This window comes from Moschus berezovskii, chromosome 3 (assembly GCF_049115385.1).
Source record: "Moschus berezovskii isolate FMDL1 chromosome 3, NW_MosBer_1.0, whole genome shotgun sequence".
In the NCBI taxonomy this organism is placed as follows: Eukaryota; Metazoa; Chordata; class Mammalia; order Artiodactyla; family Moschidae; genus Moschus; species Moschus berezovskii.
The window spans coordinates 60,771,418-60,798,747 of NC_142462.1; the positions used below are offsets into that span (position 1 = coordinate 60,771,418).

The 27,330-nt window shown below is 35.2% G+C and overlaps 1 protein-coding gene and 1 pseudogene across 4 annotated transcripts in view; both read left to right on the forward strand.

Annotated features, from left to right (window-relative positions):
• Window positions 1-26,769, forward strand: part of TFEC (transcription factor EC) — a 114,093-nt gene extending 87,324 nt beyond the window's left edge. For 3 of the 4 annotated variants that reach the window (XM_055420828.2, XM_055420827.2, XM_088834500.1), the window contains exons 5-8: window positions 639-695; window positions 12,897-12,972; window positions 19,105-19,252; window positions 20,125-26,769. In XM_055420828.2, the coding sequence (XP_055276803.2) occupies window positions 639-695; window positions 12,897-12,972; window positions 19,105-19,252; window positions 20,125-20,505 (662 nt within the window). In that variant the 3' untranslated portion in view covers window positions 20,506-26,769. The remainder of the gene's footprint in view (window positions 1-638; window positions 696-12,896; window positions 12,973-19,104; window positions 19,253-20,124) is intronic. The other variant, XM_088834504.1, reaches the window with a different exon arrangement.
• On the forward strand, window positions 3,722-4,434 carry LOC148778335 (protein farnesyltransferase/geranylgeranyltransferase type-1 subunit alpha pseudogene; annotated as a pseudogene).
• Window positions 26,770-27,330: the final 561 nt, after the last annotated feature.

Consider the following 27,330-nt stretch of genomic DNA (forward strand, 5'->3'; position numbering starts at 1 on the left):
ATTTCTACAATATTACATCAGTTTCACAGATCAATCCTATTCAGTGTGGTTGTAAGCACTTGTGATAGTCAGACTCCAAAATGGCCTGCCATGATTCTCATTCATGATAGTCATACTTTTGATGGTTCCCTTCCACACTGAATAGGATTGTCTGTTACTTAAATTATAGATTTGTTTGATAGGAATATGAGAAATGTAGTTAGTTCCAATTGTTTGAATTTAGAAATCATAATTATTTATAAAAAAATGTAGGTTGTGAAAATTTAGTCTGAATTAATTTTGAAGAATCTTAAAGTTCTGAGAACAATTCTAGTAAAAATGATTAAGCAGGTTAATATTTACTGTATGCTCTACTTCTTTTAATCATAACAATGATATTTAGTAGGTATCATACCAACTTCACAGATGAAAACTTAGGTAACAGGCCCCAAAGCTACTAAATTGAGGATTAGAATACAAATTCAGGTTTTACTATTTAAATCCTATAGGTTTTGCCACTGCTTTCTTACTAATATGTTGTTTCAAATTTCTAAATAAGTAAGTAATATTATATTTTCACTTGTATTTCTTAATTTTGTTGACTGGAAAGATTGTAAGGTAGAAATAAGTACTGTTTCAATTATTTTCCTTTTGATCAGAAACAGATACTCGAGCTTTGGCAAAGGAGAGACAAAAAAAGGACAATCACAACCTCAGTGAGTATATTTTCCTTTTTTCTAAGCAAAATGAATGAATGCAAGAGGAAATGCAAGGAGGTTAAAATGTGTGGTGTTTTATTGTCGCCCGTATATATTTTGAAATCAGATGACCAAAATTAAGTGTACACACTCACTAGTAGAGCTATTTTGGGGGCAATTTAGACAATGCAAACTCTCAGAAAAGCTAGACATTTTTATGAAGTGAAACATCTCAAGTTCTCTCCTTGATCATTTTATCTCTGAAAAAGAATACTAATGAGGGAGATGAGTGCACTGAGTTACATTTGAACTCAATTGACTCCAAAGTTTAAAGAGATCAAAGTGACTTTAGAAAAAGGATGCCATTTAGCCAAAAGTCACACCAAACCCATAGATACCTCAAAATTTACTACTGGACACTTCATTGCACTCCAGAGAGAAGGGATCCAGATCCACGCCCCAGAACACCAACACAAGCTTCCTTAACTGGGAAACCTTGATAAGTCACTAGTCCAACCCCACCCACAGGGAGCAACCTCCACAATAAAGAGGAACCAGCATAAAGAAAGGCCACCCCAAATACAGCAATCTAAACAAAATGAAAAGGCAGAGAAATATCCAGCAGGTAGAGGAGCATGATAAATGCCCACCAAACCAAACAAAAGAGGAGGAAATAGGGAGTCTACCTGAAAAAGAATTCAGAATAATGATAGTAAAGATGATTCAAAATCTTGAAAACAAAATGGAGTTACAGATAAATAGACTGGAGATAAGGATTGAGAAGATACAAGAAATGTTTAACAAGGACCTAGAAGAAATAAAAAAGAGTCAGTCAATAATGAATAATGCAATAATTGAGATCAAAAGCACTCTGGAGGGAGCCAACAGAAGAATAACTGAGGCAGCTAATAAATGAGGTGGAAGATAAAATGGTGGAAATAGATGAAGCAGAGAGGAAAAAATAAAAAAGAATTAAAAGAAAGGAGGACAACCTCAGAGACCTCTGGGACCATATTAAATGCCCCAACATTTGAATCATAAGAGTCCCAGAAGAATAAGACAAAAAGAAAGGCCATGAGAAAATACTTGAGGAGATAATAGTTGAAAACTTCCCTAAAATGGGGAAGGAAATAGCCACCCAAGTCCAAGAAACCCAGAGAGTCCCAAACTGGATAAACCCAAGGCAAAACACCCCAAGACACATATTAATCAAATTAACGAAGATCAAACACAAAGAGCAAATATTAAAAGCAGCAAGGGAATAGCAACAAATAACACATAAGGATAACAGGTGATCTTTCAACAGAAGCTCTTCAGGCTAGAAAGGAATGGCAAGACATACTTAAAATTATGAAAAAGAAAAACCTACAACCCATATCACTATACCCAGCAGGAATCTCATTCAAATATGAAGGAGAAATCAAAAGTTTTACAGACAAGCAAAAGCTGAGAGAATTCAGCATTACCAAACCAGCTCTTCAATAAATGCTAAAGATCTTCTCTAGACAGGAAACACAGAAAAGGTTTATAAACTCAAACCCAAAACAACAAAGTAAATGGCAATGGGATCATACTTATTAATAATTACTTTAAATGTAAATGGGTTGAATGCCCCAACCAAAAGACAAAGACTGGCTGAATGGATACAAAAACAAGACCCCCATATATGCTGTCTACAAGAGACCCACCTCAAAACGAGGGACATATACAGACTGAAAGTGAAGGGCTGGAAAAAGATATTTCACGTAAACGGAGACCAAAAGAAAGCAGGAGTAGCAATACTCATATCAGATAAAATAGATTTTGAAATAAAGGCCATGAAAGGAGACAAAGAAGGACACTACATAATGATCAAAGGATTAATCCAAGAAGAAGATATAACAATTATAAATATATTTGCACCCAACATAGGAGTACTGCAATATGTAAGGCAAAAGCTGGCAAGCATGAAAGGGGAAATTAACAGTAACACAATAATAGTGGGAGACTTTAATACTCCACTGACACCTATGGATAGATCAACTAAACAGAATATTAGCAAGGAAGCACAAGTTCTAAATGATACAATGTATCAGTTAGACCTAATTGATATCTACAGGACATTTCACCCTAAAACAATGAATTTCACCTTTTTCTCAAGTGCACACGGAAACTTATCCAGGATAGATCACATCCTGGACCATAAATCTAGCCTTGATAAATTAAAAAAATTTGAAATCATTTCAATGCAGTAAGATTAGATGAAACTCCAATACTTTGGCCACCTCGTGCAACGAGTTGACTCAATGGAAAAGAGTCTGATGCTGGGAGGGATTGGGGGTGGGAGGAGACGGGGACGACAGAGGATGAGATGGCTGGATGGCATCACTGACTCGATGAACGTGAGTTTGAGTGAACTTGGGGAGTTGGTGATGGACAGGGAGGCCTGGCGTGCTGTGATTCATGGGGTCGCAGAGTCAGACACGACTGAGCGACTGAACTGAACTGAACTGAACTGAAGATTAGATGTCAAGTATGGGAAAATAAAAACTATTAAAAACACAAACATATGGAGGCTAAACAACACAATTCTGAATAACCAATAAATCACAGAAGATATCAAAAGAGAAATCAAAATATGCATCAGTTCAGTTCAGTTCAGTCGCTCAGTCGTGTCCAACTCTCCACGACCCCATGAATCACAGCACGCCAGGCCTCCCTGTCCATTACCAACTCCCGGAGTCCAATCAAACTCATGTCTACAGAGTCGGTGATGCCATCCAGCCATCTCATTCTCTGTTGTCCCCTTCTCCTCCCGCCCCCAATCCCTCCCAGCATCAGAGTCTTTTCCAATGAGTCAACTCATCGCATGAGGTGGCAAAATATGCATAGAAATGAATGAAAATGAAAACATGACAACCCAAAGCCTATGAGATTCAGTAAAAGTAGTGCTAATGGGAAGGTTCATAGCAATACAAGCTTCCCTCAAGAAAGAAGAGAAAAATCAGGGGGCCAGGGGCGGGGCCAGGGCCTCCGCTGCCTCCTCAGCTCAGGGAGAGCAGTGATGGCGGCCGCCGGTCGGGGAGGCCGCGGAGGGCAGGGAGCCCGGGCAGCCGGAGCCGCGGCGCCGCCTTCTCAGCCGCAGCCTCCTGTGCCGCCTCCCCAGCCGCCTCAGGATGAGGTGGCGGTGGCAGCGTCCCCTATGGACGAGGGGCTCCTGAGCCTGGATTAGCCCACCTACGTCCTGTACAGGGACAGAGCAGAATGGGCTGATATAGATCCAGTGCCGCAGAATGATGGCCCCAATCCAGTGGTCTAGATCATTTATAGTGAGAAATTTCAGGACGTCTATGATTATTTCCAGGCTGTCCTACAGCACGATGAGAGAAGTGAGCGGGCTTTTAAATTAACCAGAGATGCTATTGAGTTAAATGCAGCCAACTACACAGTGTGGCATTTCCGGAGAGTTCTGTTAGAGTCATTTCAGAAAGATCTACATGAGGAAATGAACTACATCTCAGCAATAATTGAGGAGCAGCCCCCAAACTATCAAGTTTGGTATCATAGGCGAGTGCTGGTGGACTGGCTGAGAGACCCATCACAGGAGCTTGAGTTTATTGCGGATATTCTTACTCAGGATGACAAGAATTACCATGCCTGGCAACACCGACAGTGGGTTATTCAGGAATTTAAACTTTGGGATAATGAGCTAACTACATGTGATGCTCCTCGGGTGCTGCTGCTATTCGGGAGGGAGAGGAAACAGAAAGTCCCATAAAGGAACTTTTGTAGTCTTATCAACATTTACTCTAACCCCTTAGAATCAACTCCTCCCTAAATTGTTTGTGTGTCAGGATTTGCAGCGTTAATGTTTGCAGGTATGTAAAGGATATAAGTAACTTACCTTCCGGTTCAGAAAGCAGGGAATGCAATTGTTAGAGCTGCTCTGCCACACTCACAGCATCGTGCTTTCACTGTAACCAACTAATGCCAAAAGAATGGTTTTAAAATAAAATTACAGATGTATCCTAAAAAAATAAAAAAAGAAAGAAGAGAAAAATCAAATAAATAACTTAACTTTACACCTAAAGCAACTAGAAAAAGAAGAACTGAAGAACCCCAGGGTTAATAGAAGGAAAGAAGTCATAAAAATTAGGGCAGAAATAAATGAAAAAGAAACAAAAGAAACTATAGCAAAAATCAACAAAACTAAAATTGGTTCTTTGAGAAGATAAATAAAATAGACAAACCATTAGCCAGACTCATCAAGAAAAAAAAGAAGAATCAAATCAACAAAATTAAAAATGAAAATGGAGAAATCACAACAGCCAACACAGAAATACAAAGGGTCATAAGAGACTACTACCAGTAACTATATGCCAATAAAATGGACAACCTGGAAGAAATGGACCAATTCTTAGAAAAGTAGAACCTTCCAAAAATGAACCAGGAAGAAATAGAAAATCTTAATAGACCCATCACAAGCATGGAAATCGAAACTGTAGTAAAAATTCTTCCAACAAACAGAAGCCCAGGACCAGATGACTTCACAGCTGAGTTCTACCAAAAATTTAGAGAAGAGCTAACACCTATCCTACTCAAACTTCCAGAAAATTGCAGAGGAAGATAAACTTCCAAACTCATTCTATGACACTACCATCACCTGAATACCAAAACCAGACAAAGATGCCACAAAAAAAGAGAACTACAGGCCAATATCACTGAGGAACATAGATGCAAAAATCCCTAACAAAATCCTAGCAAACAGAATCCAACAACATATTAAAAAGATCATACATCATGACCAAGTGGGTTTTATCCTAGGGATGCAAGGATTCTTCAGTATTCACAAATCAATCAATGTGATGCACCACAGTAACAAATTGAAAAATGAAAACCATGTGATTATCTCAATAAACGCAGAAAAAGCCTTTGACAAAATTCAACATCCATTTATGATAAAAAACCCTCCAGAAAGCAGGCATAGAAGGAACATAACTCAACGACATAAAAGCCATATATGATAAACCATAACAAACATTATTCTCAATGGTGAAAAATTGAAAGCATTTCCCCTAATGTCAGGAACAAGACAAGGGTGCCCACTCTCACCACTACTATTCAACATAGTTTTGGAAGTTTTAGCCAGAGAAAACAGAGAAGAAAAAGAAATAAAATGAATCCAGACTGGAAAAGAAGTAAAACTCTCACTGTTTGCAGATGACATGGTCCTCTACATAGAAAACCTTAAAGACACCACCAGAAAATTACTAGAGCTAATCAGTAAATATAGTAAAGTTGCAGGACATAAAATTAACAGAAATCCATTGCATTTCTATATACCAACAATGAAAAAACAGAATAAGAAATTAAGGAAACAATTCCATTCACCATTGCAATGACAGAATAAAATATTTAGGAATAAGTCTACCTAAAGAAACAAAAGACTTATATATAGAAAACTATAAAACACTGATGAAAGAAATCAAAGATGATACAAATAGATGTATAAATACACCATGTTCGTGGATCAGAAGAATCAATATAGTGAAAATGAGTATATTATCCAAAGCAATATGTAGATTCAATTCAATTCAATACTACCAATAGTATTTTTCAGAGAACTAGAACAAATAATTTCACAATTTGTATGGAAATACAAAAAACCTCGAATAGCCAAAGCAATCTTGAGAAAGAAGAATGGAACTGTAGGAATCAACCTTCCTGACTTCAGACTGTACTACAAAGCTACAGTCATCAGGACAGTATGGTACTGGCAAAAAGACAGAAATATAGATCAGTGGAACAAAATAGAAAGCCCAGAGATAAATCCATACACCTACAGACACCTTATCTTTGACAAAGTAGTCAAGAATATACAATGGAGAAAAGACAATCTCTTTAACAAGTGGTGCTGGGAAAACTGGTCAACTGATTGTAAAAGAATGAAACTAGAACACTTTCTAACACCATACACAAAAATAAACTAAAAATGGATTAAAGATCTAAATGTAAGACCAGAAAATATAAAACTCCTCGAGGAAAACATAGGCAAAACACTCTCTGACATAAATCATAGCAGGATCCTCTATGACCCACCTCCCAGAATAATGGAAATAAAAGCAAAAATAAACAAATGGGACCTAATTAAACTTAAAAGCTTTTGCACAAGGTGAAAAGCAAGGTGAAAAGACACCCTTCAGAATGGGAGAAAGCAATAGCAAGTGAAGCAACTGACAAAGATTTAATCTGAAAAATATACAAGCAGGTCATGCAGCTCAATTCCAGAAAAATAGATGACCCAATCAAAAAATGGGCCAAAGAACTAAACAGACATTTCTCCAAAGAAGACATACAGATGGCTAACAAACACATGAAAAGATGCTCAACATCACTCATTATCAGAGAAATGCAAATCAAAACCAGAATGAGGTACCATCTCACACCAGTCAGAATGGCTGCTATCAAAAAATCTACAGACAATAAATGCTGTGGAGGGTGCAGATAAAAGAGAACCCTTTTACACTGTTGGTGAGAATGCAAACTAGTACAGCCACTGTGGAGAACAGTGTGGAGATTTCTTAAAAAACTGGAAATATAATTGCCATATGACCCAGCAATCCCACTGCTGGGCATATACACTGAGAAAACCAGAACTGTAAGAGACACGTGTACCCCAGTGTTCATCACAGCACTGTTTACAATAACCAGGACATGGAAGCAACCTAGATGCCCATTGGTAGACGAATGAATAAGAAAGCAGTGGTACATATACACAATGGAATATTACTCAGCTATTAAAAAGATTACATTTGAATCAGTTCTAATGAGGTGGATGAAACTATAGCCTATTATACAGAGAGAAGTAAGTCCGAAAGAAAAACACCAATACAGTATATTAACACATATATATGGAATTTAGAAAGATGGTAACGATGACCCTATATGTGAGACAGCAAAAGAGACACAGACGTAAAGAATAGACTTTTGGACTCTGTGGGAGAAAGCAAGGGTGGATGATTTGAGAGAATAGCATTGAAACATGTATATTATTATATGTGAAACAGATCGCCAGTCCAGGTTCGATGCATGAGACAGGGTGCTCAGGACTGGTGTACTGGGATGACCCTGAGGGATGGGATGGGGAGGGAGGTGGGAGGCGGGTTCAGGATGGGGAACACATGTACACCCATGGCTGATTCATGTCAATGTATGGCAAAAACCACTACAATATTGTAAAGTAATTAGCCTCCAATTAAAATAAATAATAAAAAAAAAGAAAATGTACGCCATTTAAATAGCTAGAAATGTAACACCAGGTTCTTATCGTTCTATGTCAGTCTGCTCATTTCCTAATGATCGGTTATTTAAAAATACTGCTTATGTTGTATTGCTGAATTCTACTACAGTTGCAAAAAAAGCTGGGGTGGGGGACTATGATGCCTGCCTGGGGGTCCATTTGCCTTCAATACTGATCACATGAGGTGAGTAAATGCGTTCAGGGGAAGTTGTTTAGGAGCAAGGTGAGCTTTAAAGTGCTTTTTCATGTCTCTTAAGATAGTTAAGCACTATTTTAAGTCAGCTTGACTAGTTGAGTGTGAAGCATTTTTGTTCTGAGAACCAAATAAAAAATGAGAAAAGAATGCAATGAAAATAAATGAAATCTTTAAAGCTCTAAAACCAGGAATTTCCTTACATTTGGTTAGTTGAAATTGATGCTACATGTACCAGCAAATTTGGAAAACTCACAGCACTGGAAAAGATCAGTTTTCATTCCAATCCCAAAGAACGGCAATGCCAAAGAATGCTCAAACTATCACACAGTTGCACACATCTCACACACTAGGAAAGTAATGCTCAAAATTCTCCAAGGCAGGCTTCAACAGTATGTGAACCATGAACTTTCAGATGTTCAAGCTGGATTTAGAAAAGGCAGAGGCACCAGAGATCAAATTGCCAACATCCACTGGATCATGGAGAAAGCAAGAAGTTCCAGAAAAACATCTATTTCTGCTTTATTGACTATGCCAAAGCCTTTGACTGTGTGGATCACAACAAACTGTGGAAAATTCTTAAAGAGATGGGAATACCAGACCACCTGACCTGCCTCCTGAGGGATCTGTGTGCAGGTCAGGAAGCAACAGTTAGAACTGGACAGACTGGTTCCAAATAATGAAAAGAGTACTTCAAGGCTGTATATTGTCACCTGTTTATTTAACTTATATGCAGAGTAAATCATGAGAAACACTGGGCTGGAAGAAGCACAAGCCGGAATCAACATTGCCGGGAGAAATATCAATAACCTCAGATATGCAGATGACACCACCCTTATGGCAGAAAGTGAAGAAGAACTAAAGAGCCTCTTGATGAAAGTGAAAGAGGAGAGCGAAAAAGTTGGCTTAAAGCTCAACATTCAGAAAACAAAGATCATGGCATCTGGTCCCATCACTTCCTGGGAAATAGATAGGGAAACAATGGAAATAGTGGCAGACTTTATTTTGGGGGCTCCAAAATTACTGCAGATGGTAACTGCAGCCATGAAATTAAAAGATGTTTATTTTGACCAACCTAGACAGCATATTAAAAAGCAGAGACATTACTTTCCCAACAAAAATCTGTCTAGTCAAAGCTATGGTTTTTCCAGTAGTCATGTATGGATATGAGAGTTGGACTATAAAGAAAGCTGAGCGGTGAAGAATTGATGCTTTTGAACTGTGGTGTTGGAGAAGACCCTTGAGAGTCCTTTGGACTGCAAGGAGATCCAACCAGTCCATCCTAATGGAAATCAGTCTTGAATAATCATTGGAAACACTGATGCTGAAGTTGAAACTCCAATACTTTGGCCACCTGATGCAAAGAACTGACTCATTAGAAAAGACCCTGATGCTGGGAAAAATTGAAGGCAGGAGGAGAAGGGGATGACAGTGAATGAGATGGTTGGATGGCATCACAGACTCAGTGGACTTGAGTTTGAGTAAACTCAGGGATTTGGCGATGGACAGGGAGGACTGGCGTGCTGCAGTCCATGGGGTCACAAAGAGTTGGACATGACTGAGCGACTGAACTGAACTGAACTGAATTGTGTGTGAAACCTGCATCTATCTGTTCATAAAGTACCCGTCTTCATCAGAGGGTAGGTTGACTATATGAAGGAGGAGAGGGCTAACCCATGGTTGTAACAGTCCTTAGAGTAGTTGTGGAAAGGGAAATGATTTGCTTCTGATTGCATAGTGGCAGAGCAGAGAAGCACTGGTGCATTTTATGAGACAAGAACCTGAAGGACAGAACTAGTTGTTAACAGAAAGAAGTAACACATCAAGGAACTAAAGCCTTCTCTCTTAGTTTTAAGGCTGCTATTACCTTCCTTTCTCCTTTCTTCTCTCCTCTATGTTTGCACTTTAAATAACAGGCCATTTAATATAAAGTATGATAGGTGCCTGGTATGATCATTATAGATGGCTCAGTGGTAAAGAATCCACCTTCACTACAGGAGGCAGAGAAGACATGGGTTCAATCCCTGAGTTGGGAATTTCCCCTGGAGGAGGAGATGGCACCCCACTCCAGTATTCTTGCCTGGAAAATATCATGGGCAGAGGAGTCTGGCAGACTGCAGTTCATAGGGTTGCAAAGAGTCAGACACACAGATTGACTGAGCACACACACGCACACACATGATCATTATAGAAGTATTTTCTACTAATAATCTGGATTACTTGTTGATTTTACTTTTTGGAGCTATCAATGTTACCAAAAATTAATATCACATTTTAAGTATGAATCTAAATATCCCCTAACATTTGAGAGGATCATGGCTAGAGGACAAATAAGGTCCCACTTAACAGATGTCAAAATACTTAAAAGCTATAACTCAAGCTAGAAATACTAAATTATGTTCTATTCTTCCTAAAGATAGGAAGGCCAGGTTTGAAATATGAGTTCTCAGTTCCTCAGAATTTTGTATAAGTACTGCGCCACTCATGGATTGGGCTACTGTATCTCCACTTGATCCTTGGAATTTTGAGTGGGAAAGTCATGGTGGAACAAGGTCAGCCCTTACTCAATGGCCCCTATCACTTCTCTTTTTATGCCCTATTACATTCTATGGTGCATATGACCTCAAACATGAGTGTGAACCCCTTATCTTGTATATTCAAGTTCCATACATATCTGCAAACAATTGGCCCTTGTTTGCATCTTGGGCCTGGGGTGAGCACCTTGGTGTCATGATCTTCCTTCAGGAGGATGAACCTGGGACATACCCAGCACAGGCTCAGGGCATTTGGGAGAATATTCCTGGTGTAAATTACCCTGAGTGCAGTTTAGAAGGGAGATCCCTTTGCCCTGTGGCTGCCTTGCTCAGTGAGGATGGATGTGGTAAGAGAAGACAAAGGGGGCCCTCAAGCATGGAGTCTGGGAAAGAGGCACCTGTTGCCTGTTTCTAAGGACAGGAATGAATGAATATATCAAAAACTTTGTAAAGTGTGAAATCACCTATAACATGAAGTGATTTAGTAAATTCTTAAAGCTTGACTCCTTTACAAACAACTAGTACTGGATATGAAAACAAACTTCTCATTATAATTAACCATTAAAATTTTATGAGCACAATCTCATAAGGTTAGAGCAGGAATTTCTGATATTTTACATAAGGTACATTTAAATAATATATTTTGAAAAAACATTATAGGACTACACCAGTCTCCTATTTTGAGACAGAAATGTGAACATCTTTCATAGCTGATCTCCATCTTATATTTGAGTCTGTTTTATAATATGAGAGTATGTGTGAACATAGAATTATTAATAAATTCTCACTATAAAATATAAATGTATTTCTTTCAGCTTTGCCTTTGTTTATTTTCTATACGGTGTCAGTTTTTTTCAATTACTTGCACGGAGAAAACAAAACTGGCAAAGAAGGAAAATAATCTCTCCCAAGAATCAATTATATCCTAATTTCAGAGGAATCCCAGTGTATTATTCCAGAAGGTCAAGTTCATTCACGATAAATTGCTTCACAGAGTAGATTCACCAAGACAATTTATAATTTTTAGGACTTTCTTTGTTTCCAGTAGCAGTTTGTATTTTTCAAACATGTATTGTTTAATGTTTCAACATACAGTTTTTTTCTTCTTTGTGACTTTTGACTTCCTTCATTTCCCTGAAAAGCTTTAAAAATGTTACCTATTGAAAAAGGATTATATATAAGTCGTGGTTCCTGATCCTGCGAGTATAGAGTAGATTATACGACTATTCTGTGCTCTATAAAACTGGTTTTAGGTAAGGGTCAATATAGAAAGCTCTGCTTATTTGTATATTTGACATTTATTGAACATTTATTAGATGCATATCCATTGTCATAGGCAATGGATGCATGAGAATATAGACAGAGCAATAATAATTTCTGAATTATTTCTGAATAAAAATCTATATCAGTCACTCCCAAAGTGTGGGCCCTCAACAAGCAGCATCAGCAACACCTGGGAATTAGTTAGAAATGGAGATTCTTGGGTCCCAACTTAGTCCTACTAAAATCAGAATTTCTAGGTGCAGAGTACGAATTTATTTTTATTTATTTGACAGTCCTTCCAGGTGTAGCTGATGCATGCCAAAGCTTAAGAATCACTGTTCTGTGTATTATTGAAAGTTGTTAAATTAGAAAAATATATTTATGGTCTAATCAGCATACATTTATTTAACACCTCTTACATCTCAACCCCTCTGGGTATACAGAATGAAGTAAGAAATGGTCCATGCCCTCAAAGAGGTCATAGTCTATTTGGGCACACATACCTACCATGAGCCAAGCTTTGTGTTAGCTTTTCAGTGGAGTATATGAGAAGAAAAAGTTTATATATACACACATATATGTATTTTTATAAATATATATATACACATATATATATACCCACCCTGAGATATATATATATATATATATACGTATATCAGTATGAGTAAATATAGCATTTCAAAGAATGATAAAAATGTTATTTTTGAGAGAAAATGCTTCAAAATGATTTAAAATCATTGTGAATAATAGAATCACAATTCTAATATTGTTATTTTTTACCTTTAGAATAAAATATATTTGAATTTATATTTTATTGTTGAGAAGTACACTTGTGACTAAATGGAAATTTTTTGCTCATTGTTTTTCAGAGATTATTAAGGAGGTTTACAGTTGACCAAAAGTGAATTGTGCTTTAATGAGAATAATCAATACTATTTCTTTTTTAATAGTTGAAAGAAGAAGAAGATATAATATTAACTACCGAATCAAGGAGCTTGGCACTCTTATTCCAAAGTCTAATGATCCGTGAGTTCAATAATCATTTCTTAATAATGTTATGGTTTCAGTACTACACAAAACAGGTGGGAGGGAAGAGGTGGAGGGGTGAACCAATGCTAAGTAAAGTAAGCAGCTTATGGTGAAGACAAGGCTACTACTGGTGTCATTTTAAAATATCTATTCAAGGCTGATAGTTATTAAACATCAGATATCAAAATTGTTACTAACACTTATCCTATTGAGCTTTAGGAAATAAGTAAATTACTTTTTCTTAGTACATAACAAATCTTTCTGTATGGCACCAATATTTGCAAATTTAGTGATAGTAACATACTTTCATGATATCAACTGGAATCTTCAATTTATAGTTTTAGCAATTCTTCCAATTTAAGATTTATGTGTACATGAAAATTGGAATGTTGAATTCTCAGAGGTTCCAAAATTCAAGCAAAAAATATACAAGCAAAAAATAAGAATTGTAGAAACGTACTTCTTGATATTTATCAATAATTTGTTATTGTAATTAAATTTTCAGCTAGGTTTTGATACCATATAGTCACAAAGTCAGTTGAACTAGATGTTTGAGGTTGTAAATTTCAAGAAATAGTTGATTAATCAAAATGTCAATTTACCATGTTTCTCTAAAACCATGAAAACATTGTAGCATTAATAAGGACTTGAAAAAAATGTTTTGTTCAGACAGAACTGGACTCTCCAAACACTGGCATTATCCATTATTCAGAAATGATGAGGTTTGATACAGTGTTTTTTGTGAAAAGTGAAAGTACTCTTTCCCTAAATGCAAATATGCTAATTCACTTGGAAGATTCAATCATTCGTAACGGAGGAAATGCAATATATTTATTCTTATGGGCATAGTAGATAATGAAGCTTCTTGAGTAGAATGACAGAAAGAACACTGGGTGTGGAGTCTGAAGAGCTTAATCTTGGCTAGGATCCACCACTAACTTTTCAAATCTTTTGAAGTCTCTCAGCATGCAACTCTTTCTATTAGCAGAACAGAACACCCATTTTCCAGATAAAACTTTAACACTTAAAACATGAATGCACATTTATTCACCAAACATTTGATATAAGGTCAAGACTTTGTCATTTGAATATGTTTTCAATTTTCTGTCTTACATAAACTGCACAAAAATATATAGTCTATTTTAATTTCTTATAGATAAAACAAAAACCTAAGTGCCAACACCTAAGTGTAGATGGATTTTTTTAAATGATTGCACCCTAATTTGTAACAGCATATTTTTAGCAAACTATCTTAGTGACATTTTACTTTATTTTTTTCTGAGGTTTTTAATATACAAGGGCTAAATATAAGAGCTGTTTTTATAAATGCTTTTTCTTATTTTGTATTCATATTTCATTAGTTAACATACATAATTTAATTATATTATCACAATAATAAGTACAGTGGACTTTCATTTAACAGCCTGTCAATAAGCACTGTCACCTGAAGGATAACAGAAGTACCTGGGTGTCTCAGAAGGTAGCCTAGTGGCCTCTATTATCTACTTTGTTCTGACAACAGTCAGTGAGCATCACAAAGGGAATGAAGAACATTAATTAATCCTGAAAGTGATCAGATAAAAGTCAGTTAAGAGAGCTTCTCTTGTAACTGATAGAGCTAACCCACAGTTCCATGGCTAGGTTATATGCAGAAAACAAGCGATAAGACGGGAAGATTAAACTATGAAGCCTGACTGAACATCTTTTGAGATCACCATGCCTATAAAGCACCAATTATGGATGGAGTTTTATAAAAATAAAATAATATGTATAACCTCAAAAATGATAACGCTTATGTGAGGGGTAATTATTACTCTATATTTTTATAGAGTAGCTATGGCTATAAAATGGCTCCTCTCTGGTTCTAATTCATTGTCAAGAACAAGGATGCTCGGGGCTGGAGCACTGGGATGACCCAGAGGGATGGGATGGGGAGGGAGGTGGGAGTGGGGTTCAAGATGGGGAACACATGTACACCCGGGGTGGATTCATGTCAATGTAAGGCAAAACCAACCAATATAATATTGTAAAGTAATTAGCCTCCAATTAAAAATAAGAAAAAGAACAAGGGATGGCAAAATTTTCATTGTCAAGACCAAAGGATGGCAAACTTTTCCTTTAAAGGGTCAGATAGTAATTATTTCAAACTTTGTGAGCATAAAATCTGCCAATTATTCAACTCTGCCATTGTAGCATGAAAGCAGACATAGACAATATGTATATGAAAGAGGATGACTACATCTGATGAAACTTTATTGACAAAAGTAGGCTGTGGGCTGACCTAGAATAAGGAAAATCAGTTTATCCATAATCACATCTGAAAGGGACCATAGTTGGGGAAGCTTCATTGTGAGCCTTCTTAAGTGGTTTTCTCTTCTTTGTAGATTTCAGAAAGGAGAATTAGTAATTGTTTTAATTCTATTATATCCTATCATATGTAGGCACTGGAAATATAAAAGTATTATATATTATACATATTAGGAGGATAGTAATACCTCATGAAAGCTTTGTTGCAGTTTTATGTACAAAGAATGCACTAGGTCACAATAGAAAACACATTTCTTATGGCAGATGCATTTTAAAGGGTGGGAAAACCGCAAATTTGAAAAAACAGTGCTAAATAGAGAGAGGAGACCTAGGGTCCAACTTCCAAATGCATGTGTTTAGAACTCTGAAGCTTTGATTCTACTGGGTCAGTTCTTCTTCGTTTCTTATCTTGTTGTCCACTCTCCAGACGTGAGAGTGGACCAACCCCCGTAGGAGTGGTCTAGATCTGGCTCAGTTTCCCTCTTTACATTTTTTTTGTTACTTCCTCTTTGGTAGTTCTGGGGGCTTGATTGGTTGTGCTTCATGCCAATGAGGCATGAACCAGATACCAGTCCGGGAAGAGGGTAAGAAGAGGACATTATGCAAATGAAGCATGACCTCAGGGTCGAATCAGGGAAAGGAGTGTCAGTATGTTCTCCCATAACTGTTTTTGACTGCTCTTTTGGACTGCCGTTTTGGGCCCTGTTTCCCTCTTCTAACTAGCCTGCAGTTCTAAAATGGCTCTGAATGCCTTTCCAGCTCATGACTGGAATAAATTTAGGATTTGGTTTAGGAAGGGCTTCCCTTGTGGCTCAGCTGGTAAAGAATCTGCCTGCAATGGGGGAGACCTTGGTTTGATCCCTGGGTTGGGAAGATCTCCTAGAGAAGGCGAAGGCTACCCACTCCAGTATTCTGGCCTGGAGAATTCCATGGACTCTGTATTCCATGGGGTCGCAGAGTTGGACACGACTGACTTTCACTTTCACTTGGTTTAGGAAATGAAAGCTAATACCTGAAGGGGTTTTGAATTCTATGAAGTTACCATTTTTGTGTATCAAAACTTTCAGAAATTTGTCCTTCTTTCTTCTTTGCTGGATCAAAATAGTATGGTCAGAAGGGAAACAAATAGTAAAGAGTTATAGTTGAGATGAATATGTTGAGAAAATGAAATGAAAAACACACTACCAGGGAATGATAATATCTGAACCATTAGTGAAAAATAAAACCAAACAGAACTAACAAATAAAAAGGTGAAGCATTTCTACAGATGTGTGGTAGTGATCTACTTTATATGTGCTTTTTATTAATCATATTTACAAAAATCATATTTGTAAATATAAAAATGGCAGCAGGGTATGCATTGTGCTATCAAATTATTACTTTTTCTACTTTTTTAAAGTACTTTTTCTACTTTTTTAAGATATAAACCTAAGGGGCTTTTTTTCTACTGAACTGATTTTTTTATCTTCTACAGTCAAACTTTCTTCTGCTTTTATGTAAGAATGGCAGTTGAAGTAGTAAATGAGACCTAACAAGACTTTCTAAATCAGAAGTTATAAAATGTTGATCAAAGGAAGAAGAATCAGACCTCTCATGATGTTTGCTTTCTTTTTTATTTTTGTAATGCTTTTAAGCGGATATGTACTCCTAAGATAACAGCAGATCATACATTTCCATAGTTTTGCCTGACTGCATTCCTACTCTAACTTACATATTTCTAATACCTGCTTTAGCCCTACAGACATTCAAGGTTTTAACTTCCCCAAAGATTTAAGTTCTTCAAAATAAATTATTTTGTAGAAAATAAACCAGTATGAACATTCACTCCTTAGGCAATGTGTTTATATTATACTGTCATATATAATGTTTTTAATGCCTAACTGCTTGAAATTATCTTGGGAGGTATAAATAATATATCTCCTTAATATATTTGGAAAACAAAATATTTTAGGATGAAATCTCATACATTAAAATGGCTTTAAAATAGAGTGAACTTTTAAAAATTTAGTGAAACGACAACAAATAGATATTGTAGGAAAACCCTTTGCATGTTTTCCTTTTTAAAAAATATTGATTGATTGATTTGGGCTTCCCCAGTGGCTCAGTGGTAAAGAATCCACCTGCAAAGAAGGAGACACAAGAGATGTGGGTTTGATATCTGGGTTGAGATAATCCCCTGGAGGAGTGCGTGGCAACCCTGGGAGAATCTTGCCTGGAGAATCCCATGGACAGAGGAGCCTGGTGGTCCACAGTTCATGGGGTTGCAAAGATTCGAACATGACTGAAGCAACTGATCACTTTTATTGATTTGGCTGCATCAGGTCTCAGCTGTGGTGTGTGGAACTTTGTTGCCCCACAGGATGTGGGATCTTAGTTTCTTGACCAGAGATTGAACCCATATCATTGGAAGGGACTGCTTATCCACTGGACCACCTAGGAAGTCCTCATTGTGTGTTTTCTACCAAAACCTCGAATATTTATTTTAGACCTAAATAAACAGTACCTTAAATTTCAAAGCTGACTAGGATATTGTTTTCATCGTATTCCTTCTGTCCTTCTAATGTTTTCTTTCCACGAGAAGAAATGAAACAAAATTATGAGGCACATACCAGTCAGATTTTTCAAACTATATTTTTCTACTTCTGAGTACTTAGTAAATACATATTAAGTTGCATATATTTCACATAGATCACATAAACTAAATCACATGCAGTGTAATGTCTTTAAAAAATTTCTCTACAAGCTTACTTTCTGTTGTATCAAAACAAATCTCATTATTCTAAGTTGAAAATTCACCCAGATTTTTCAACTATTTTGATTAACTTTTAGCAATTAGCTTGGCCTTATTCTCCATACATATTACCAGTTGTCAGATAATATTAAATTGATTGATATATGTTTTTAGACCTTAAAATAAGTAGCCAGTTCTATAATTCTGGATTTATCATTTTTTGTGTTTAAAAATAAGTTTTAATAAAATATTTTTCTATGCTGCAGCCTGAGGATTATAAGCAATATTTAATTGTACTTACTTATCATAAACTTTGGAGAAGGAAATGGCAACCCACTCCAGTGTTCTTGCCTGGAGAATCCCAGGGACGGTGGAGCCTGGTCAGCTGCCGTCTGTGGGGTCGCACAGAGTCGGACACGACTGAAGTGACTTAGCAGTAGCAGCATCATAAACTTATTTAAAAATAGATATATAGCTTTTTATAAAAAAATGTATTGATGCTTTTTGTGTGGAAAAATTTGCCTTATGAATCTAGAAAGTTTTGCTCTATTGCATAAAGTTGCCAAAATGATTTGTTTCACAGTTACTCAGGATCACCATTCAGGACAGACATGGGACCTTATTTTTTTTCCCTAGAAGCATAAAAGCAACCTTATAGAAAGTAGGTTAAAAGATTGGTACATATGAAATGATCTTAAAAAATTTAGGCTTAAGTCTTCAGTAATGTACATTTCCTAGTTCATTAATGCAGAAATACTGCACATAGATTTTAATCTCAGAGTTAATAATAAAAGCAATTTTCACTAAAAATATAAAAACTGTAATGGTAGAATCATGATATTGCATTTAGCTCTCCCACAAAAAGTCACTTTATTACTTTCTTTTGACACTTATTTTCATTCTGGGATTAATTTTACTATATAAGGGCTTCTTAACTATTCTATTAAAATTTCTATTCAGAAGCAATAATATCTAAGAGTGAATAATAGTCATGTAAATCATTATTTCATATTAATGTAAAAGATTTTGTAAGTTCTTATGAATTCTGCTGACATGCACAATTGTGAAAAGGTTATCTCTCCGTTCTACAGTGATATGCGCTGGAACAAAGGAACCATTCTAAAAGCATCAGTGGAGTACATCAAGTGGCTACAAAAAGAACAACAGAGAGCTCAAGAATTAGAACACAGACAGAAGAAATTAGAGCAGGCTAACAGGCGCCTTCTACTCCGCATTCAGGTTTTCATAAGAACGTTGCCATGAACCATGTACCTTACATAAGACTTATCCATCATCAGTTCTATTCATTGGTCTTGTTTTTTTTTTTCTTACTAATAATTGTTTTTTTCCTTCTCAAGGATAATTTTCATTGCCTTTTAGAAGTTCACAAATTAGACTGATTCAATTAGGTTTTGATTAGAAATCTCGGATGAAGTTGGCTTTAAAAATATATAGGGAATGACAATAGCTAGTTGAAAATGCATAAAATAGAACAAATTTTATAAACATAAATATTATCCCAGTCAAAAAATAATAGTAAATAGGATCTTTGTTTCTTTGGATAATATTGGATATTAGATTTTCCTCTCCCTCTTTTGTTTTGTAACACTGCTATGGGTTTTGTAACCTTAAGGCATATTGTGCTAGTTTATATTGTCACTCCTCATCTTCTTATGTGACACAAAATCTCAAAATATAAGTTTTCATAACTCTCAAGATTTTTTTCTTTAATATGTGAACAAGCTTATTGCCAGGTAAAACATTTGTTTCCATAAAATGGTCTTATATTGAGAAATTAATCAGGAAGAATGACTAAAAGATTTCCACTATGTCCAAATAGTTGTCTTGTAGTATGAGCCACTGTGAGACCATTATGTATCATGTATTCTTTTAACGAACAAATGGAGGAGGAATTTTTTTAGAAATCTGAGTATTTTCCTCAGGATTATTTTTCAGGCATTAGAAACATACCATGCTGTTATTTGCAAAGAATATTTCTATTTTATACTACTCTTCATGTTGAGTGCTTGTTAGATCTATTTCTGACTTATTCTCTAGAGTTGAGTTTACTATCAAAGTCATTATTTAACTATTCTTGTTTGATATTGCAGGAACTAGAAATACAGGCTCGTGCTCATGGTCTGCCAACCCTGGCTTCACTTGTCACAGTTGATTTAGGTGCTCACATCACCAAACAACAGACCCATCTAGAGCAGAATTCAGGAGACTATTGCCAACAATTGGTTCTGTCTCAGGGGACGAGCCCTGAACTCTGTGATCAAGCTATGGCCTTCTCTGATCCTTTGTCACACTTCACAGATTTATCATTTAGTGCAGCTTTGAAAGAGGAACAAAGATTGGATAACATGCTACTGGATGACACAGTATCTCCGTTTGGAACCGATCCTCTGCTATCTGCCACTTCTCCTGCAGTTTCTAAAGAGAGCAGTAGAAGAAGTAGCTTTAGCTCAGAAGATGGTGATGAGTTATAAAAAAATAAACAGGCTCAATTGACCAACTAGGAAGAAATTTTGTGCTGGTGCTATGCAATTACATTCTTGTTTCGTACATTTCTCTCGCTTAATTTTTCTGAAAAGACTATATTGGTCATGAAACACTGATTGGTTAGAAACAGCAGAATTTACAGGAAAAACAAACACGGTGTTGAAGAATTATTGACAGAAAAAAAGTTTTTTTTCCTCTTTGACCACTAAGTCCAAATCTACTTAAATTTTTTCTGGAAAGAGGCACAAGATGATAAATAGCTCTCTACTGATGTTTTAAAAGTAGTCACTTGATGGTGTGCTGTTGGAACTAACAGACTGCAAGAATAAACCTGAAACATACAAATGTTTTCTTCCTTTTGAAACATGCAAACATTTTCTTCCTTACTTTCCTCTCTTTCCTATTCAAGCTCTGACTACATTAGTTTTCAAGAATCAAGATCAACAATCTGGTGGTTCATTGCCTTTCTCCATTGTCTGGTGGATATGTTGTCTAAAGTTCAAGCCTTGAAGAGAAACTAAATAAAAGACAGATTATCTAACACTTATAATTGAAGAGTAAATCTATAATAAACTCTAGAATTTTCCACAATAAAACAGAAAATTTATAAAAGCTTTGGATTCTAAAGACTCAAATTCCCTTTGTCAGTTCAATTGCACAAATTCTAAAAGCTTCTTTGCATATTTATAGAGAAGACACACATGGTCCAGAAAAGGAACACAATGAATCTTTTCCTCAAGAATATTGGCTGGAATTGTATCGTATCACTTCACACAAATATACTCCCCCCAAAAAGTACAAAATGGAGGAAATATATGTTCTTTATTCACCTTCATTCCTCTGATTTTCTAATCAGCATCTGAAATTACATACTAAATCAGTTTTGCTTCATCGAGAAGAGATACTGGATAATCAGTCTCAGCAAATAAAATATACAAAGTCCACCTAATAAGACAGTTTGTTAATTTGTTAAATAACACTTATCACTGTTTCAAAAACTGGGTTTAAATTAATTAGTTGATAGTTTTCCTTTGAATTCATGAAATATTGAAAATTGGATTACCAACTGACAAAATAATTAGTAAAACAGAAAAGCTTTCTTATTACATTCAGCTCTGAGTAGAAGATATAGTGCTATTCCTATAAGTACTTAAAGTACCTTATGACCTTTGTCAGCATTTATTAAGAACATTTATACCTATGGTGATTTACTCAATTTTTTCTCTCTTGAGCTTCTTCAAAGCTTTGGGAATTGACTCACCAGGAATATTGCTCTGTGTTAGACCTTCATGAATAATCATCTGATCAATGGGTATTTAGGGAGAGATATTGAGAACTGCAATAAGTTTTATGAAAATATAGAACAGATGAGCAAGATATGGTCTTACTCCTCAGGGAGTTAACGAGACTGCGTAAGAAACCACAACAAAAGATAGAAGACTTTTAAAATTAAAGTCTACATGGTGCGGTATAAACTGCAAATACCGAAGTTCAGAAAAAATAAAATTGAAGGTTGGAGAATCCCCAAAGTGTGTGGGAAGAGCAGAATTTAAAACTTCTTTTAAAAAGCATATGTTTGGTGGTGTGGAGGCTATACAGGAGAATAACATCAACTAAATTATAAAATGAGAATAAGTTGGGAAAGTATATTCATGAGACATTCATTAGAGAGATCTAGAAGATGTCTACTGGGAATTTTGAAAACTATTGACAAAAACTTATGAAAGTTTCTTTGAAAACCAAGATGAAATAATGTAGGAGAAATATATATTTTTTTTAACCAGGAGGAATAAGTCTAAAAATTAAAATGCTTCTGTGTATTACTATGATTGAGATGTAGTCTTTCATGAATATTAACTTTGGGATAAATTTTTGAAAGGGTGTTTCAGGTTTTACTCACATGAAAAATACGTCATCACAAAATTTGAGACATTGCTAATTAAAGTGGACAAACTAAATCCTTATGGTGAAGTAATTATCTCAGGCTTGGTTTATAGCATCAATTCAGAGTTTGGAGATTTGATATAATTTTCACTTTTTGACATGAAAAAACTCTTAATTATAGGAATAGTCATCAAAGTCAGATGGATAAATTCATCTGAAATAGGTCATGTGAAAGAAAGAATAAGATACATTTCCTCAAGAATTTGAGAACATTATATTCAATTGCTAAGTCATGTCTGATTCTTTGTCACCTCATGGACTGCAGCAAGCCAGGCTCCCCTGTCCTTCACAATCTCCCGGAGTTTGATCAAACTTATGTCCATTAAATTGGTGATGCCATTATATACTTTATTGAAAAATTCTACTTTATTATCTGAGTTGATAATTTAACATTGCAAATCATAGAGAAGGAATATATCTTAGAGTCAATGCAAAACACATCATTCTAGACAGAGGCTAATTTCTGTATAATTTTATACGTTATTCTAATTTCTTCATATTCTAGAAAAATTACACTATTGATGTCATTATTTGTCACCATTTTCCATTCTGCTAAACTACTCCTACTCAGCCCTGAAAGCCATTTCTCGTAATCTCAGCTAGTGAATGGCTTAACACAAGATGGTAAAGTCTGGATGAGAGAGTTCTGTTAGAGGAAATATTTGCTGCTGCTTGCAGATTATAATAGCTATTAGGGGATTGTGAAATAGGTAATGGAATTTTAAAGGCAGAGTAAAAGATAGTGTTTTTTCACAGTCAACTAAAGTAGATTAAAAAATTAATTTTAGTTCTTAACTTTTGAAGGCCTTGAGAATTTATGGAAAGTTATAGACCTTCTCCCCCCCTCAAAAAATACAGTTTATATATGCAGCCCTAAATTTATATGCACTAAGAGTTTTGTGGGACCTCCTGTATATCTCCTTGGATCCCAGATGAAAAATTCTCACATCAAGAGCAAAGTGTAATGTCATATGTAATGAGAGAAGAGGGAGCCCTAGTTATCTGAATATCATTATCCAAGCTCCAGAAATGATAAAGTTGCATTGGTAAGTGAAAGTGTACCAAACACTAGCTGCTTTCACTAAAGAAGTTGTGAATTCATTTATAAAATACACCCTTTCTAACAACTCCTGTTATATATATGCCTCTGTCATATATTTACACATTATGGCTCACAGTTTCTCTGTGATAATTAGATGTTGCAAGTATCTGGCAATGATATTTTAAGGTTATATATGTATATATTTATCAAAGCAGAGATAATATTAATTCACAGGCAAATTATTTGACTATCTAAGAATCAAAAAAAATGATCCTTGGGAAAATTGATGCCTATAATATTTTTGCAGAAATGAGACATACAATCGTATGTCTGCTTTAGGAGACGTGAAGTTGCTCCATTGTGTGCCACCTCTTTGTAATCCCATGGACAGTAGTCTACCAAGCTTCTCCATCCGTGGAATTTTCTAGGCAAGAGTACTGGAGTGGTTTGCCATTTCCTTTTCCAGGGCATCTTCCCTACCTGGGGATTGAACCCAGGTTCCCCGCACTGCAGGCAGACCCTTTACCCTCTAAGCCACCAGGGAAGCCCATATACAACAGTAAAACAGATATATTGTCTAAAATAATTTTATCACAATAAACATCAGCTATCAATGGACTATTAATGCACAACTTAACCAAGTCTTGTTCATGCAAATAATTATATAATTGCTATCATAATAAAAAACTTTGCTAAAATGAAATAAAACAATTTAAAAATTATTTTTATTTATGTTTCAAGATAAGGTCCCATGCAATCTTTTTTCTCTGAAGTATTGGCTTCCTTTCCCTGAAATCACATTAAACAACCTTTCCAACTCCTAATTTTCTTAAAATAACAAGGACCGCTTATAAGTAGATGTAGCTTTTTGTATGTTTTTTCTTTTTAGTGTCCTTTCTTCTTGAATTTTCCCCATAACTGGAGAATATATATATACAGATAATATTTCCTCAGTTTACAGATGTGAAGTCAGTGACTATCGCTTTCTATGTGTGAGTGCAAAAGTTAAATAATAATTAGCCAGATGGATTGGGAACATTGAGAAACAGCCTTCCTCTATTTTTTAAACTCATTCTTTGCCACTCACATCACTGTAAATAAAATAGTAGCTCTTTCTTTAAAAAATAAACAAATGAGTTTTTTGATTTGGTATGGTCATTTACCTTCATGTCAAGGGAGAAGTTAGGTTTCACAAGGTAAAATATAATTTATTTTTTCTTTGTTTTGATAGATTGAGTCATTCTGGAATTTTCTTATACTTCAAACTATCATGAAAATACTTTTTACTCTTATGATATTGTGGAATTTTGATATTTTATAATGTCTCTAGGCTGATATTTACCTACCTTATAAGGTCTAAAATGTAGATGAAAACTGGAATCAATTAATCATTTTGCTATGTTATCAACATTAGATCAGCCATCTGGATCTCTTGAAAATACCTAAGAACTGAATTTTGCTTTGGTATTGATTATGGCACAGTCTATATCTGTTACATGGAATTACATCATTTGCCCTTCTGATGCCCAGCTTGTTGATAAGTACAAGATATCAATTTGATTTAGTGTAAATTACATATACAGCAATTTTATTACATTTACTTAATAAATACTTAACACAAAATTTAGAGTGTTGCATATCTAATGCATCTTACAACCTTCCTGTAATCGTTATTCATTGTATACATCAATATTTTATCATTTGTATGATTTCTAATTTGTATATGAAGTAATTAAAACCTGTTAAAAATGATTTTCTTAAAATTTCTCTGTGCTACTTTGTTTTCTGTGAGAGTCATAGAGTATTTTAGTATATAAGAGATTATCTAAAAATAATTATTTTCATTAAAAAACTTCCCACTGGATTCAACCAATTTAATGATGAAATACTTTATCTGCTGCTTTATACATAAAAGGGAACTTTTTATCTTTTTGTTGTAAAGGGATTTGTGTAGGTATTTCTACATATTCAAATTTCTATTAAGTTTTCTACTGATGAAATCTTCAGTTACTTGTCTTTTTCCCTACATTTATCTAAATGCTTCAAGATTAAAGTTAAAGACTTTTGTGTTTCCAATTCTACCTCTCCTATTCCTGCACTACCATTTTATTTCAAAAAATTCTGTATTCTCAATGCTGTTTTTTCCACAGAAATAAATTTTATTTGTATGACATTTAAAGCTGGTGATTATATATAACAGATAAAATAGAAAATATGCAAAATGTGCTGAAAGAATTATATGCAATCAGTTATATTATTCTTTATTACATGAATACTGAAGTTTAAAAGCTAACTAAATTCAAGGATCTTACCTAAGAGCATTGAAGTTGCTTATGGCGTAAAATGCTAAAATTAATTCAGCTATTTAATCTTAATAATAACAATGTAGTTAAAAATCTTTGACTTTAATAGGATTTTATATATTTGAATAACTGAAATAATAGTCCTATAATTTTGATCTAACATTGGTTAGATCAAGAAAACATTGTTAGTATAATAAGACTAGAATTTATAACTATTGCTATTTTTCATTTTTAATAGCAAAGTAATATGTCTTATTTTCTAAGAAAATAGTACTGGTGTTCTCTGATATGTACATGAATCTTTGTATACATACTGTAAAAAATGAACCAATATTTTATTTGCATGTAATCATCTAAAAGGATACTTAGCAGCCATGAGACTTCACAACTGGCAACTGCTTACTTGATAGTCCATGCTGAAAACAGTAAGCCAATATTTCCTTATTAATGAAAGTAATTGTTACATTTTTCAATATAGTTTCCTACCATCTGCTTCTTCATGCTGTTATGGTTTTGATTTACAGAAAATATTTATCAAAATGTTGCAAAATTGCTAGCAGGCATAATTGCAGCAATGAAATTACTAAAAAACCCGGCAAAATCTTTTAATATACTAGATAGTCCCCAGACAATCTAGGATAAATAGAATACTGTACTTTAATATGTAAAACATTTTAAAACTGCTAATTGGTATTGACTAGACCTATCCCTTGATAATGAAATTAATAAGAATTTCAGTTAAATGTTAAGACTTCTAATATTTAATACCATGTTTATAAATTTTTTCTACATACCTGCCTAAAAAATAATAAAACAGGATGGCTCTGAGTTGACTATAAAAATGCTATTCTATGTTCAAATATATATGCATTGATTTTTTAAAAAATGTTATATCAAATAAAGATTTTTTAATGCCTTATCAATGCTAAAAATACTGATCAAAAATATAATAATTTCTGTGTAGAAAGTAATAACCAACCTAATGAGGTAAAGGTAATTTAGGATGATCTTTTGACACTGTATAGACTGAAAAAAGGATAACTGAATGGGTTCTATACTTGATTGTTTATTGTATGTATATGTACATATGCAGTGTATTTGAGTACAAGTGCATCTCTGCCTATGTAGGAGCTTATAAAAAAGTTTTCTAATCTCTTGATATTAGGAATGACTCCACATATAAGAACATTTTATTCTTGTGTGTGTGTGTGTGTGTGCTCAGTTGTGACTGACTCTATGTGGCCCTACCAGACTCCTCTGTCCATGGAATTTTTCAGGTAAGAATACTGGAATGGGTTGTCATTACTCCAGGCTACTGCTGCTGCTAAGTCGCTTCAGTCGTGTCTGACTATGTGTGACCCCATAGACTGCAGCCCACCAGGCTCCTCCATCCCTGGGATTCTCCAGGCAAGAATACTGGAGTGGGTTGCATTTCCTTCTCCAATGCATGCATGCATGCTAAGTCGCTTCAGTCATGTCCAACTCTGTGCAACTCTACGGACAGCAGCCCTCCAGGCTCCTCT